The sequence below is a fragment of the Lactuca serriola genome, chromosome 4 (genome assembly GCF_051521515.1).
Source record: "Lactuca serriola cultivar US96UC23 chromosome 4, Lser_US96UC23_V15, whole genome shotgun sequence".
Lineage (NCBI taxonomy): Eukaryota > Viridiplantae > Streptophyta > Magnoliopsida > Asterales > Asteraceae > Lactuca > Lactuca serriola.
In genome coordinates this window covers 43853809-43869011 of record NC_136411.1, presented here as the reverse complement: position 1 = coordinate 43869011, position 15203 = coordinate 43853809, and the positions used below count along the sequence as shown (strand labels likewise).

The 15203-nt window shown below is 35.1% G+C and overlaps 2 protein-coding genes across 2 annotated transcripts; both read left to right on the top strand.

Moving 5' to 3' along the window:
• The first annotated feature begins 651 nt into the window (after positions 1-651).
• Positions 652-1726, top strand: LOC145100088 (membrane protein PM19L-like). The gene is made up of 4 exons (XM_079037487.1): positions 652-839; positions 947-1166; positions 1330-1375; positions 1494-1726. Exons 1-4 carry the CDS (start codon positions 713-715, stop codon positions 1563-1565), a joined length of 465 nt encoding a protein of 154 aa, XP_078893613.1. The 5' UTR covers positions 652-712; the 3' UTR covers positions 1566-1726.
• Positions 1727-1984: 258 nt separating this feature from the next.
• On the top strand, positions 1985-3730 carry LOC145100087 (uncharacterized). Its single transcript, XM_079037486.1, has 4 exons — positions 1985-2256; positions 2483-3000; positions 3067-3175; positions 3330-3730. Exons 1-3 carry the CDS (start codon positions 2154-2156, stop codon positions 3163-3165), a joined length of 720 nt encoding a protein of 239 aa, XP_078893612.1. The 5' UTR covers positions 1985-2153; the 3' UTR covers positions 3166-3175; positions 3330-3730.
• The last annotated feature ends 11473 nt before the right edge of the window (positions 3731-15203 follow it).

The following is a 15203-nucleotide window of genomic DNA, read 5'->3' as shown; positions in this document are numbered from 1 at the left end:
GGTTATGATTGTCGATAATTAATTGTACTTTTATGTTGAAAATCCTATAAAATCATGTTTAATTAATAATTTATTGAAAATAATTGATTAATAGTTATGAGTTTTTATTATAAAATTTTAATTACTTTTGTAACCGTGGTTCCCTACATGCTATAAGCTAGTGATAAAATAAAAATAAAAATAAACCCTATATTCATTAAAAGCTAAGATTTTGGACGAAGATGATATGGAAGAAAATAATTAAATAAGAGAGAACAAGAGAAATTAAAAGCATTTTGAAAATAAAACAAATAGTTAGAAAATCCAAATTTTCTAAAAATATGGTCGTTTAGGAAAAAAAAACGAAAAAAAAAAGTGATTATTGTTTCGATTTTCGAACATATATAAACATCTGGTCAATGGATCATGACATGATCAATACCTCTTTATTTATTGTCCTTTAAAAAATATAAAACTCTAGAGTTGTTAAAGGAGGTAGAGCAGAGCAAAAGCCTTAACCAAAGAATATCAAAAGAGACAAGAATCTTAAAGTGCCTTGCCTTGAACTCGATGACACCCCAATCCTTTCACCTTTACACCTTAAAGCAACCACCTTCAACAAGAAAAGAACCCAATAACCAATTTAACCACATCTTTAAAAACACCCCATAAATCATAATACAACACAAAGCTAGCTAGTTACATTAATTCTTGTATCCAACACGTACGTACAATGGCTGCTAATGATATGAGATCAGTTGCAACTCTCCTTATGTTCCTCAATATCTCCATGTACGTCGTGCTTCTAGGCCTTGGTGGTTGGGCCATGAACCGAGCCATCGATCATGGTTTCATCATTGGTATATATATATGCATGTCTCTCTAATTAAGCCCTAAATCTTTCTAAATTATGTGTCTTTCGTTGATGGGGTGTACGTAGGGTTAATTAATTATGTGTTGTAAACAGGTCAAGGGTTCGATTTGCCTGCTCATTTCTCGCCTATATACTTCCCAATTGGAAACGCAGCCACTGGTTTCTTTGTGACGTTTTCATTAATTGCTGGTGTTGTTGGTGTTGCATCCTCCATTGCTGGCTTTGACTATATTCGTTCTTGGAATCCTGATTCTCGACCTGCAGCAACTTCTGCTGCCGTTATTGCATGGGGACTTACTCTGCTTTCCATGGGGTATTCAACACCTCATTATAACGATTTAATTTTATTCAAAAATTAACATGATCTTTGTGTTATATATTCCTGAATATTTTCATTTCTTTTACAAAAAATTGAAATATGGTACACGAAAAAGCTTAAGAAATTTATTGTATTAACGCATGCACATGCATGGCAGGTTTGCATGGAAGGAAATCGAGCTTGAAGGCAGAAATGCGACACTGGTAAGTTTACATTGAAAAAAAAAACCATAGTTCATATCATAAAGTTGATCATGACATATTATTATGCATTTAATTGTGTTTAATTTTTTTCGCTTAATTTTTGTTGTGCATTTTCCAGAGAACAATGGAGGCATTCTCGATTATCCTCTCCGTTACTCAATTCCTATATACAATTGTTCTTTACGGATGATGATCAAGGCAATTATATCCATGAGTTTGAATCATATACATGTGTTGCAGAGTATTCATGTTTAAAGTCACATTTTCTTATTAATTTCTTTCATATTTTTTGTGATTATATATGATTGATTGTATTTATAAGATTCTAAATAGAATTCGGTTGAAGATAAATCTCGTAGTTGTCAAACATTCTTTCCTACTAGCGACTTGAATTTTTCATTTTTACATTCGATGTTTGTTTGTAAATTGATAAATCTTTGTACTTTTAATACTACAATTTAAGAAAATGATAAGAAACAATATCAAACATATATTTTACTGATGCACAAAAATTGTAACAAACGTAAAACAAGGGACGCCTACCAAAATGACGCCACAAACTTGATGCATGATTCCCCGTTTCCGTATCAGATTGCAAACATGCATGCCCACTCTGCCTACCACCTTCAAATTCATGCATTCTCTAGAACAACAACAAAATCACCATATATACTTATATACATAATAGATTCATAGATTTTGATTCCAAAAGAGTGGAACAAGAGGAGACAATAACAACAACAACAACAACAACCCATTTGATAATCATACATCAACCATGTCACCTGGTCCCAACAAGCGAAAATCTACCAAGAAGAAGAAAAAGAAGGCTAAACCTTCAAAAAGCTCCGCTTCCACACCCGAACATTCCCCTAGTGATGGTATGAACGCACACGTTTCTCTCTCAATTCTTACCAATTGTTAATTCGATGCTTTTCTTCGTTTCTATGTATGGGTTTTTAATTTCTCTTAAGTTTGATCTTTTCCCTAAAAGAGTTATACATTCGATTTGGTGTTCGATGAAGAATTTGGCATTGGGTATATCATATTTGAAATCTTGAAGTTCAATTACTTTCTATTTTGCGATTTGTTATTTGGATTCGTTAGGAGAGAGTGATGATGGGGAATTTAGCTCTTCAACGTCAAACAGTCAACATACATCTCCCCTTCCACCAGTCAAGCTGGAAACAAGCGAAGACAAAAAAACCGACGAGAAAGAAAGCAAAATTGAGATCGATAAAAGGTCACAAGAGAAAAGTTTGATTCCTAGAAGTAGCTCAGCAAACAAATCTCGCGATAAAAAGAAAGCGGTGGCAAACGAACCTGCTAACTCTTCGCCTGAAAAGGGGATTCTTAATCCAGTAAATAACAAAACAAAGCGTCAACAGAAAAACACCAAATCGCCATTGAAACAAACAGGTGTGGATGAGAATTCTTCAAATCTTATTCATCCAAAAGAAACGGGACTTGCGGAACTGGTTGAGAAATTAGTTTCAGTAGACGAGAAAGCTTCTCCAAAATCGAAGGACTGTTTAACAGCTTCAACGTTAAACTGCCCGTTTTGTGGAAGGGGTGGTGCTGATCGTTTGAAAGAACACGATACGCCTGAATGCCCTGAAAAATATGTATGCCCTTCCTCTTAACACTTGTATCTTGATTTTGTTTTCTTATGTTTCTACAATCATATGCAGCCATTGTTATCTCCAAATCCTTTTTCTCAAGCACCTGAAAGAACTTCTTGGAAGAGTTGCTGTGGATTATTTGAGTTGTGCTCAGGCTCCAGTAAGTAAATAGCAGAAGGTCGGTTATCTAGTTATCTTCCTTGCAATCTCAAAAAGAGTCTCTTTCTTTATGCTAATTTTTTTTTTATCATTTACGTTCAGTTTTTATATTAATTCATGGTTGACACATTTGTATTTTCACTTATCTTTCTTTCTTGATTTCTTTATAACAGAAGTTGATCATATCATATGAGACAAGGAATTGAGGGTAGAACCTCAGAGTGGTCATAGCCAAAGCCCTTTAACTTCATTTTATTTTATTTTTTTGGAGGAGATAGTGTTGTAATATCTAATCTAACTATATTCTATATAGAAATACAAGTAGTTTAGAGTTTAGACATGATTTTGAATTTTGGCATTTTTTAAACTTACACCTGTAAAAAACGGATGCATCTTTTATAAAAAACCGAACATGTGTGATGTGCCTATAGAAGTATCGAGGATTAGATCATAAATATGGGTGTAATGACAGAGGAGGATGTTGAAGGGTCGGGGAAACCAACATACAAACTCCGGTCAAGGAATTCGACCATACTGGTCATGCCACGCGAATACATGTAGTTTTGATCCTTTATTAGGCTTCGTTTAAAACGGATATGGATGTTTTTTCTAAGATTTTTCATACCTGTTTAAGTAATTGTTTGCATTTTTTACGATAGAATTTCTATTATTAGACTATTAGATGTAGTTTCACGTTCACTTTCACTGCACCTTTCATTTTTTTTCCTTAACGATTATGTTATTTTCTCTACACTCTCCCCAAACCTACGAAATATTAACATCTTACTACCATTTAGTTTTTAGATTAAAAAAATATATATTAGTAAATATAATTTATTCATAAACAAATTCAAAACTAATAAAAAACAAAAAATTTCATTAATTCAAAAATAGAATAATAAAAATTAAAACAAAACTAAAACATAACAATATTAAAAAAAAAGTACATCCCTCTGGATCCTCATCCTAATCCTCGTTGATATCTCGTTCGAATTATTGCATGAATCCTTGTCCGGAGCCGAGTTCTAATATGTTTCACCAAATCATCATGAAGATTGTGATGTATATAGGGATGGTAAAATTTTGTTTTCATCATTGTGGCATATCGCCTTTCATTCATTTTCTTAGACAATATCATGTAATATGATACATGCATACAATAAACATTGTATTTTTATGTGGTCTCATGAATATGTCATGTTTTGTATTATCTGCCAGCGATCTTATGGACACAAGACGCTCATTCAACATTCTTCCCAGCTCTTTCTTTAAGTTGTCATAAAATTTAACTGTTTTTTGTCATCAGGACACAAATATAGAATACTCAAGATATATCTTTTCGGTAATCTAGTACCCCCACTTGCATGATACTCTATTCACTTCAAACGACAAGTCTTGCGCCTTCTCAAGATAGATGACGTTGAATAAAACTGATTGCTAAGAACGTTGATGTCATTATTGGCACTTGCGAACCAAAGAATGCATACCAAATTCATATATCAAATGATACCACTTCTTCAAGAATTATTGACGGCTCTCAACGATCACCTCGCATGAATTGACCACACAATGCATTAAGGCATATTGCCCATGGCCAGTATAGACTATCAATGCATCCTAGAATTATAGGGTAGAAAAGAATTCACACACACACACACACTTACATATATATATATATATATATATATATATATATATATATATAGGTTTAGGTTATTTTGTTTCTAGTAACTATTGTGTCTCAGAATGCATAGATCTGGATCATCAGTTGGAATATAATCAGAGGTCATGATCTGAGGGTCTGTGATATTAGAATATGATAACATGTACCATATAATCACACAAAGTTTAGCATAAGGGCATTTTAGTCAATTAACCTATATTAAAAAAGGAAATTTTCAGATTTACAGGGATAATTAATTCCTTTATTTTTAAATTTTTGAATATTTTAAATTAATTTGAATTTAAAAATCCGATTTTATTCTGTCAGAATGATAGAATGCCAACCATAAACTAGTAAATATATTTTTCGATTTTATTCTGTTAGAATGACAGAATGTCAACCATAAACTAGTAAATACATTCTGAAAGAATACACAAAATCAATTCTTGAACTAATAATATACCAAATAATTACATTGTATGATTGTGATTCATTGAATAATAACAACATTCTGAAAGAAAAAAGAAAAAAAAACATCAAAATCTAACAAAAACACTAATCTATTCTGAAAGAATATTATTTTAAGCAACACTTTATACATTGTAGCATAACACATTCTGGTATAATACACTTTCATTCTCTATGTTTTCTTCCTTCTCCACATCAATGTTAGCCTCTTCAAAACCTAAATCCACAAAGAAAACATAATCAAGTTTCAAAAATTAAAAAATTCAATGCATTCTAAGAGAATGAAAACTATAAATTCTGACAGAATGTATTAAAGACTAAAATGTTTGACAGAATATAGTAGAAAATAAAAACTATAAATTCTGACAGAATGTAGTAGAGACTATAAAGTCAACCATAAAGTATCACAAATTCATTACCAGTTAAACAAATATACTTGTTGTTAACAATTATTCTCAGACATTCTAACATAATACATTTATATAACTAAATTCTAACAGAATACATTACAGAATTCAAGACCTGGGATTGAATCATCAACACATATTTGCATTCATTCCCAGTCATGAATTCAAGAAACAAACACGCATGGATTCCCTAGTCAAATACAGAAACCCAAACAACCATGAGTTATATCCCATCCATTATCATAATTTTTTTTAGGAAAACCTAAACATCCAAATTTCCATGGATTCAAATCAAAATAAGATGAAGAAGAATATCACATGTCGGCCATGGATGCTTTCATTAACTTCCTCTTCCTTCAATTAGTCAAGAATCGAGACCCTTGTCCCCTTCAAACTTGTTGTTTTGCTACTTCGTTTCTCTCTTCTGTGTCAATGGCCAACAACCCCATTTTCGTGTTTTTCCTATCCTGACAAACAAAGAAAAACAAACACTTCCCAATTTCAGTCTTTTGTTGTCATTCTCTCCCCCTAGTTGTTGGATTACCGGACTAGAGGAAGAAGAATAGGAGGCTATCGGAGCATACCTCCGTCCACGTACCTGCAATCTCCGGGAGTGATGCTCTCCTCTACCTCTTCCCCATCAAAAGACATCGCCAAACACCAACCATCACAAACACCACCGGATTCCCTCCCTGTTTTCTCCTCGCTTCTCACTCGCGTTCACGGACCCCACAGCAGCGCCACTGCTCCTCCGCATCCCCTTCTTCAGCCTCATCAAACTCCAGAGTCCATCATCAATTGCGAGATGAGAGTCTGTCCTCCCTTTTGGATCCGTCGGTTGTAGAAGAAGAAGCATAAGCGGTGGATCAGATTTAATTTATTATTTATCATTGTCCCTTGTCCCTTGCATGATATCAAGAATATTAATTATCTATCATAATTAATTATAAAAAGATTACTATAATACCCTTTTTGATTTAAATCATTATTTAATTATTTGCTAAATTGTGATTGGTGCATTTAGGAACAATAGTTGCTAAAAACATTTGAACTTAGCTCTCTCTCTCTCTCTCTCTCTCTCTATATATATATATATATATATATATATATATATATATATGTGTGTGTGTGTGTGTGTGTGTGTGTGTGTTAAATAAATGCAATGAATATAAAAGTAATAGGAAAAAGAGGAGAGAGGCGGGGTGGTATTCTTCTGTGGTCACCTTCACCACTTGGTATCAGGTGGTGAGTGTTCCTGGAACCATTTTTATACTAAGTCAGCACCACCATACCTAGGACAATCCTAACAAAAGACGAGTTGGGTGATGGCCCATGGCTTCCAACATATATAAGGCCCCAAAATTTAATTACCTAGTATACCTAGTATGATTATTATAAGTTGATAAGCACTTTTTAGTTTTTGGCAAAATAAAAACAAAAAAAATGCTTCCAAAAGGTGTAGGATAGCTATAAGTTATAAGAAGTTTTTGATAAGATTGGGAAAGTAATTTATCAAAAATGACTTATTTGATGTATAGGACAACTATAAGTTATTTTAAAAGGATGTTTATCAAATTGTGGAAAAAAAACTCTTTTTTAATCTTACCAAACACCCAAACGACCAATTATTTTGCAACGCCACCATTGGGCCTCTCCCCGCTCAGGGGCGGAACTTCAATATTTGATTTTGGGGGGGAGGGGGCATAGCCAATTTTTTATACTTTTGGGCCTAATATGTATAAAATTAAAGTAGAGGGATTATTTCTAACAAAAAAACCAGGAGGGTGGCTGTAACAAAATTTAATTTCCGATTCTCTTTAAACTGTAACTTATGATTTATGAATGTCTTTCTCGTTTCTCATCTCTAAGGCTCCTCTCCCGAGTTCACTAAAGGAAAGGAAAGAAAAAAAAAAGGAATGATCTTCTTTTCCTTTCTCTCCAATTCCTCTAGATTTAGGAAGAGAATTTCTAAGAAAGATTAACATAAATATTTCTTTTCTTTTTCTCCTCTTCCGTCCAATAAATAAACTTACTTGGAAGCAATGAAATTTTTCCCAATCCTCCTGCTTCCTTTCCTTTCTCTCTTTAAATGAAAGTCCAGAGCAATGCATAAAATCACAAAGAAGATAAGACTCAAAATCGCACAACCAAAATTTTAGATTTGAACTCATATATTCTAAATCTCTCATGGTTTCACCATGTTCACTCTTGTAAACAATTTTGATTTTGATTGAATGATTATCTACTATAACTAATTTTTGACACTTTCTTTATTGGAATGGTGAAACCTAGATTATATATGTATAGGTAATTTGACTTATTCACTTATTCAGCCAATTGATAATTTCAAGTGCTTTTCTGTGTTCTTGTGTTCTTACTTCTTCAAAGACTCCGAATAAATATTCAAGTGGTAAATGATTATAAAAAATATTTAATTATAGAAAAATATTCAGTTATCGATGTTGTCGCTTGTTTGATTGTAAATTTGCTATTTGTAAATTCGATTTCTTATTTTGAATATGGACATGTGTTTTTAAAATTTTCAAACATGGATATTGAGGTTGAAAGATTTTATGTAATCCTATTTGAATGTATATGTTTTCCTACTTAGGTTTTGATGTTTGAGGATTCAAGTTTGTTAAGGTGTTGTTTGGTTCGTAGAATGTTTCTGAAAGAAATGCAATTAAAATTGGAAAAAGAATCTATCAGGAATTTGAATTCAATTTATTATCTTGTTTGGTTGGCCTGAAATATAATTGGAATTAATTTCAAATTTTGTTTGGTTTGCAGGAAATAGAATTATAATCCATGTAAAATGTAAATTACCCTTGTCTCTTTTTTCTTAATTTTATCTTGTTTTCTAACTTATATGTAAAAATACATTATATAAGTTATAAAAATAATAAAATTTTGGCGGTGACGGATGGTGGCGACGACGTGGTGGCAAAGACGGTGGTGGTGGTGGTGACAAATGATGGTAGTGGTGGTGACGGTGGTAGTAGGTGATGGTAGTGGTGGTGGTGACGGTGGCGGCGGTGGTTTTTAGTGGTGACGGTGATGGTGGTGACAGCGGCAGGTGTAGCGGTGGTAGGGGCGGCGACAATGGTAAGTGATGGTAGTGGCAGTCGTGGTGGTAGTGTTAGCAGTGGCAATGGTGGTGGCGGATTATTGTGTAGGGATGAGCGTGAGACGGAACCGGTATCGACCGATATCGTTCCCGATTTCTTGAATACTGAATTTGATCGAAAGTGAATTTCGAATATCTTACAGAATTAATGTTACCGGTACCGGTACCGAGAATGTAACATCCCAAAAATACGAGCCAAAAATTTCATTTTTTTTAAAACATATTCTTAGTGAACCTTAGAAATAAAACGTTCACTGATCATATCATTTCATAAAAGTTATCGCATGTATTCAAAAGCATTTCATAAATACATAATAAAGTCAGAGTACAAATTCCCAGGAGGATCTCATAGTGCGGAATACAAGGCGTGTGTGTGATGGACCGCTACCGCGCCAACTCCTTCCCCTTCGAAGAAGAGGTACCTGAAACCAAAACTGAAAACTATAAGCACGAAGCTTAGTGAGTTCCCCCAACATACCACATACCATACAATCACATAACATACATATAATGTCAGGCATATATGGGTGCCCGACCTACCCCTTCGGTCCTCTCGACCGGATACTGTCTAGTATATCTGGGAGTTGGCCTCCCCTTCGGTCCTCTCGATCAGATACTGACCAGTATACCTGGGAGCTTGCCTCCCCTTCAGTCCTCTCGACCGGATTCTGACTAGCATATCTGGGTGTTGGTCTCCCCTTCGGTCCTCTCGACCGGGTACTGGGGACTATTTCGCCCCCTACTACTACCACATAGCACATATATCATATAATCTATCTAGCATGGTTGGGCATGACTACCCCTTCGACCCTATCGACCGGTAATCTAGGGGACTATCTCCCCCCTACTGTCACTAGCACATAGCATCGTATCATACTAGCACAATAACATAACACAAGTAGTGGAAACCCTAGATGAATATCACAGAGACAATCATCCATCATACAACTCCTACTGGTGGGTCGGCATTATGGCCGTAGACCCACCGCTACTGGAAGGTAACTCACCTCAAAATAGCTGCTGATCGGTGTGGGAACTGACTGTCTTCTGCTGTTGCTGCTCCAGAAATCCTCCGGCTATAATTCCCACAAAGCACTTAGTCAAATACTGCTAACCGACTTCATGGTAAAATGACCATTTACCCCTAACCAAACCAAGAGTCAAAGTCAAAGTCAACTGCCAGTTGACCCGACTCGTCGAGTTGGCTTGCCAACTCGCCGAGTCTTTATCCCTTTGTCTGACCATAAACCCGTCTCTACTCGTCGATTTAGGCATTGACTTGACAAGTTTTCCTTCTAAACCAAAGTCTAATAGTCCTTCATCCTACTCGCCGAGTTGTATGAACAACTCGTCGAGTTCATCTTCATCCGAAGAACACTCTATGCTGAGACTCGCCGAGTTGTATGAACAACTCGCCGAGTCTGTTCTTGAGGCAAGAAGATTGCCTTGAACTCGCCGAGTCATGGCATCGACTCGCCGAGTTACTTCATGAGTGAGTCTGGCTTCCGACCCACTGAGTCACACCCCGTGACTCACTACTCCAACCCGAAAACACGAAAAAGGGGGAAACTCGGGGACTCGCGACTCGACTCGACGAGTCCGATGAACGACTCGCCGAGTCTGCCACATGCAAATACTATATACTCAATTTTGCTCTAATCCAGCTCATGTCATTCATAGATCTGGGTTTCTAGGGCTTGATTAACACGTAAAGTTTCCAACTTTACGTGTAAATAAACACTAATGAAGGTTTTAGGGCTCAAAATGCACCAAAAGAGTAGATCTAGGGCTTTCATGAAATATGGCTCCATAAAGGCAGTAGATCCAAGCTCCTAGAGCTCAATCATGCCTAGATCTAGAGGCTAAACAGCTTATTACAAACCCTAATACACAATCAAGCTTGGGGAAAGGCTCAAGAAGGACTTTCATGGAGCTATAAGGGACTATAAGCATGAAAACAGAGGGAAACTGAGTTATACCTCAAGGAAATCACTGAGATAACACAAGGATGCCTGGCCTCCATCTTCTCTTCTTGATCTACTCCCCTTCCCTCACAAAATCTTCAAGAAAACACACCAAAATGCTTCAATATCACAAGGAACAAGGCTTGGACGAAGTAGAGAGCTCTGAGGGTGAAGGGGGCGAGCTTGGGGGCGGATAAGAGGGTTTAAATAGGGTGCAAACCCTTGAAAATTAGGGTTTCATCAGACAGTTAGGACTCGCCGAGTCCAGAATGTGGACTCGCCGAGTCGCCAACTTAAACGTGCTCCCAAACCCGTCTCCACTCGGCGAGTCGGGCCTACAACTCGCCGAGTCCAAGGCTAAAAATGTAAAATACTTAGATAAATTTTACGTACCAGGAACCATGTGCTACAGAGAATGGTACATCTTTTCGGTACTAGTGTTGGTACCGACAATACCTAATCTTGAGTTTCGTGATTTTTGAGTATCGAGTACCATCCCATATTTTTAAATGCGGTACGGTACCGATACGGAATCGAAATTTGGTACTAACTATTCGTCCCTATTGTTGGTGGTAGCAGCGGTGGTGAATGGTGGTGGCGGTGACGGTGGCGAATGAATGTATGTGTAGGGTTTAAACCGATAAAGTGTTTGATAAGGGCAAAATAATGATTTTTCACTTTCCATCCTACAAAGGAATTAATTCTTTCGATATCTTTGGTGGAAACAACTTTCAGTTAAGAATTATATCACGCCTTTAAAGTTGAATCAAACATGTAAATTTGAGGGAATTGAAATCAATCCCTCATCTTCACTCCGTCTTCAAAATCGCGAGACAAAGAAGTCTTGGCGTTAGAAACTATTGTTCTGCCAATTTGACCGTTTTAGCCCTTAAGTCTAAATTCTCTTCAAACAGCACCAAAAGACCTCAACTATTTGTCTATTTTAACGTTTCTAGATTAAACTCTATTTCAATTAAATCTTTACAACTTTTGACCCCAACTTAGTTGAGTCAAAGCAAACTTAAGTTTTTAGGAATTATCAAGTTTAATCCTCCACTTAAGTTTTTTTATTTAATCCTAATTTAACTTTTTATTAACTTTGAAATTTTTAAATTTAGTAATATTACTTTATTCTATTAATTTCATCAATTTATTTTATTTTTTATATTTAATTTAATTTTCTAAAAAAAATACTTCTACAGTAAACATTTGATAATATGAACTAGGTCTGACAGTAAATACTTCTGCAATAAAAAAAAATACCGCTCAACATTCTCTAAACCTAAGTTCATATCCGACGAAGAGGATCTAGAACGAACAACACCGCTAATGTATGATTTTGATTTCACCTTCAATTTCTAGAACCAATTTTAGTTTCTTTTTCATTTTGGTTTGGTTTGGTGTTCATATCACTATATCACTAAGTCTAACAGTTGAGTTGGCTTCGGGTTGACGGGTCATAGTTTGGAGGGTTAGAATACATTGACCTAACCCAACCCATATAATATATAGGTTGGCGTTTTGAAAACTTCAACCCAACCTAAGTATATGGGTTTACGTGTCAGTGGGTCGATTTCGGGTCAAAGAGTCGACGGATCATTTTTAGGTAATTTTTCACATGTTAAATTTATACGAACTATACATGTCTCTAAATTAATTAACAATTACCATTTTACATTGACTAGAATGATCGAGAAATATAATTGGAATGGATCAAGAAATAGAATTGGATTTGGGGTTAGAATGTTTCCGCATGATGTATAGTGTATTTCATTAATTCATAAATAATTTTTTTAATATAATATATAGTCGAATTGGAGGGTTGACCCGCGAATCCAAAAAGATAACCCAACTCAACCCATGAAATAAACAGGGTGACGAGATAGCAGGTTGGCGAGTAAAAAATCTTAACCCGAACCCATTTATTTTTGTGTTGGGTTACGGATTGGGTTGAGAATTTGTCACCCCTACATATCGCTACTATCGAGGAACCTTAAATCGGTTTCCTTTTCCAATCTCGTTTGATGCAAGATAGACAGAGAGACCATCGTTGTTGGAACTGCAATAGAAGGTTACTAGGGGTGGCAAATCGGGTCATCGTATCGTGTTTTTGTCTGACACGACACGACACGACAAGGTTTTAAATAACACGAACATGACACGACACGATGTCGTGTTTTTTTAACTAACACAAAATCGAACCGATTAAAAAACGACAAACACGACATGACACGATAAAGATAAAATAAAATAAAAATCACTTTATTTAATTAATACTTAATCATATATAACACGAAAAACATGAAAAACACGATAGACAAATGCTAAATCATGTCAATTTCGTTTCGAATTTTGAACACGAACACGACACGACACGATTTCGTGTTTTTTACACTTGACACGAACACGACACGAATTCGAATTTCAGTTTCGTCCCATCATTTTGTGTCGTGTATTTTTTTCGTGTCGGGTCATCAATTGTCACCCCTAAAGGTTACAAATTTGCAATCCGGCGAGAAACCCTAGCCCAAAACCATCTGCTGTCGAGGAACCTCAGATTAGTAGCGGTCACTAACGGTGTTCTAAGAGAAAAGAGAAACATAATAGGTAGTCGGAGGTGAAGAAGAGACATTTTCTTAAGAGGAGTCAGTGGTGATCACTAACGGTGGTGGTCAGCGGCGGTGGTAGATCGGTGGTGGTGATGAGGATGGTTATGTTTTCAATTAAGATGAAAAGGGGAATATGATATATGGGTTGCAATTTTTCTTCTTTTTTAATATAAAATGAATTATAGATAAAATAAAAATAAAATAATAGAGTAGTATAGTCATTTTATATATGGTAGTGATTAAGTATGCAAATTTAAACAAATGAAGAAGGGTGCCAAATTAATTTTTAAAAATAAAGACAGAACATGTTTTTTGATATTTATACAAAAGACGATAATTTATTCTGAAAATAAAAATGTCTTTATGAAAATCCCATTTTGCAAGGCCAAAGCTCATTTAACATGGCAAAGTCGTATTTGCTAGTGTGGACTAGAGATGGACACCAAGAACCAATTATTTTAGAAACCAAAAAAGTTGGACCGATTTTTGAGTAATCGAATTAGTTACAATAGAATCGTCGGATTTGGATGTACGATTATTTAAAACCGAATTTTAAAGCAAAAAAAAATGAACTTGGACGAATTTCTCAAATTTGAATTAAAAAATCAGTTTTAATAGGTTAAATCAAGATTGTAGAACACGTTAGTCGGTACCTGTTCGGCCGACTACCGAGTAGCGAGTACTCGGGGAGTACTCGGATTTGATAATTCATGTAGAAATATTTTTATGGAAATTATATATGTCAAAATCATAAGTTAAAATCAAAAGTTGATTGAAATATATAACAAAATTAGATACATGTGAATACACTAAAACAGAAAAACACATAATGGTCTCACTTCGTGAATAATTGTTGAAAATTTAAGATATATATTTAGTAATAATCACAAGTATGTGTGTTAAATAATAAATCATTAAGTGTATTATACATATTAATCACCGATTTGATCGGATTTTACAACACTGCTCAATTCAGTAAGGGGCCGATCTGGTAGTACTCAGGATTCTGCAACTCGCCTCAGTAAAGGGCCGAGTAGCGAGTAATCGGAGGAGTAATCAGACAAATCGGTGAGTTTTACAAAACTAGGTTAAATCAAAACCGGCTTTTAAAAAACCTGATTATCCAAAACCTAAACCAGTTATACCGAATATCCGTCTCGCTCATTAAAAAAAAAAAAGTTCGGATATTACCAAAACTGATCAACCAAAAAACCGATCCGAACTGAACCAGTTTCTTTAAAATCGTTTGATTTATATCCGGGTTTTATGAACCTCTTCTAGGGACCTATGCTTACTACTTAGGTAGTTTTTTAGTCAGGTCTGGCTTTTTCAAATTTAACTTCTGTTGTCCCTCAAACGTTTATTTGCCATCCTCTAGGTATCTTGGCTGTTAATCTTAACAATGGGACTGTTAAAGACCATATAAAAATGATCGATTTGCCCTATACTCTTCATCTTCTAAGACATTCTTCTTTATGTTTAAAAACTTCAAAACTAAGAATCAAACGTATAACCAATCAAAATCAAATCTAAATCATAACAACTCAAAACAATTCCCAAAACAACCTAACCACTAAGACAAAAACTGTTTTTAGTCTAATAACTATAAAAGGGTTATCATTTAAATCTGACAAGTTAGAAACAAAAATTACACATTAAATTATTTTTGGTGTTAAAAACGGTGCAATGGATTCAAGATTAATCACCTCTAGCACTAAAAAGCACACCTTTAATCACAAAAAGTTAAAAATTACACAAACTTATCAAATATCTAAACAAAAACCAAATGCAGGGTGTTAAAAAAGAGAG

Bases quoted from the DNA above. Each gene is read 5' to 3' on its own strand.
- LOC145100088 (XM_079037487.1), top strand. From the start codon at position 713: ATGGCTGCTAATGATATGAGATCAGTTGCAACTCTCCTTATGTTCCTC. The intron at 1,167-1,329 runs GTATTCAACACC...CATGCATGGCAG, and splicing joins CTTACTCTGCTTTCCATGGG to GTTTGCATGGAAGGAAATCG. The intron at 1,376-1,493 runs GTAAGTTTACAT...TGCATTTTCCAG, and splicing joins AAGGCAGAAATGCGACACTG to AGAACAATGGAGGCATTCTC.
- LOC145100087 (XM_079037486.1), top strand. From the start codon at position 2,154: ATGTCACCTGGTCCCAACAAGCGAAAATCTACCAAGAAGAAGAAAAAG. The intron at 2,257-2,482 runs GTATGAACGCAC...TGGATTCGTTAG, and splicing joins CGAACATTCCCCTAGTGATG to GAGAGAGTGATGATGGGGAA. The intron at 3,001-3,066 runs GTATGCCCTTCC...AATCATATGCAG, and splicing joins CTGAATGCCCTGAAAAATAT to CCATTGTTATCTCCAAATCC.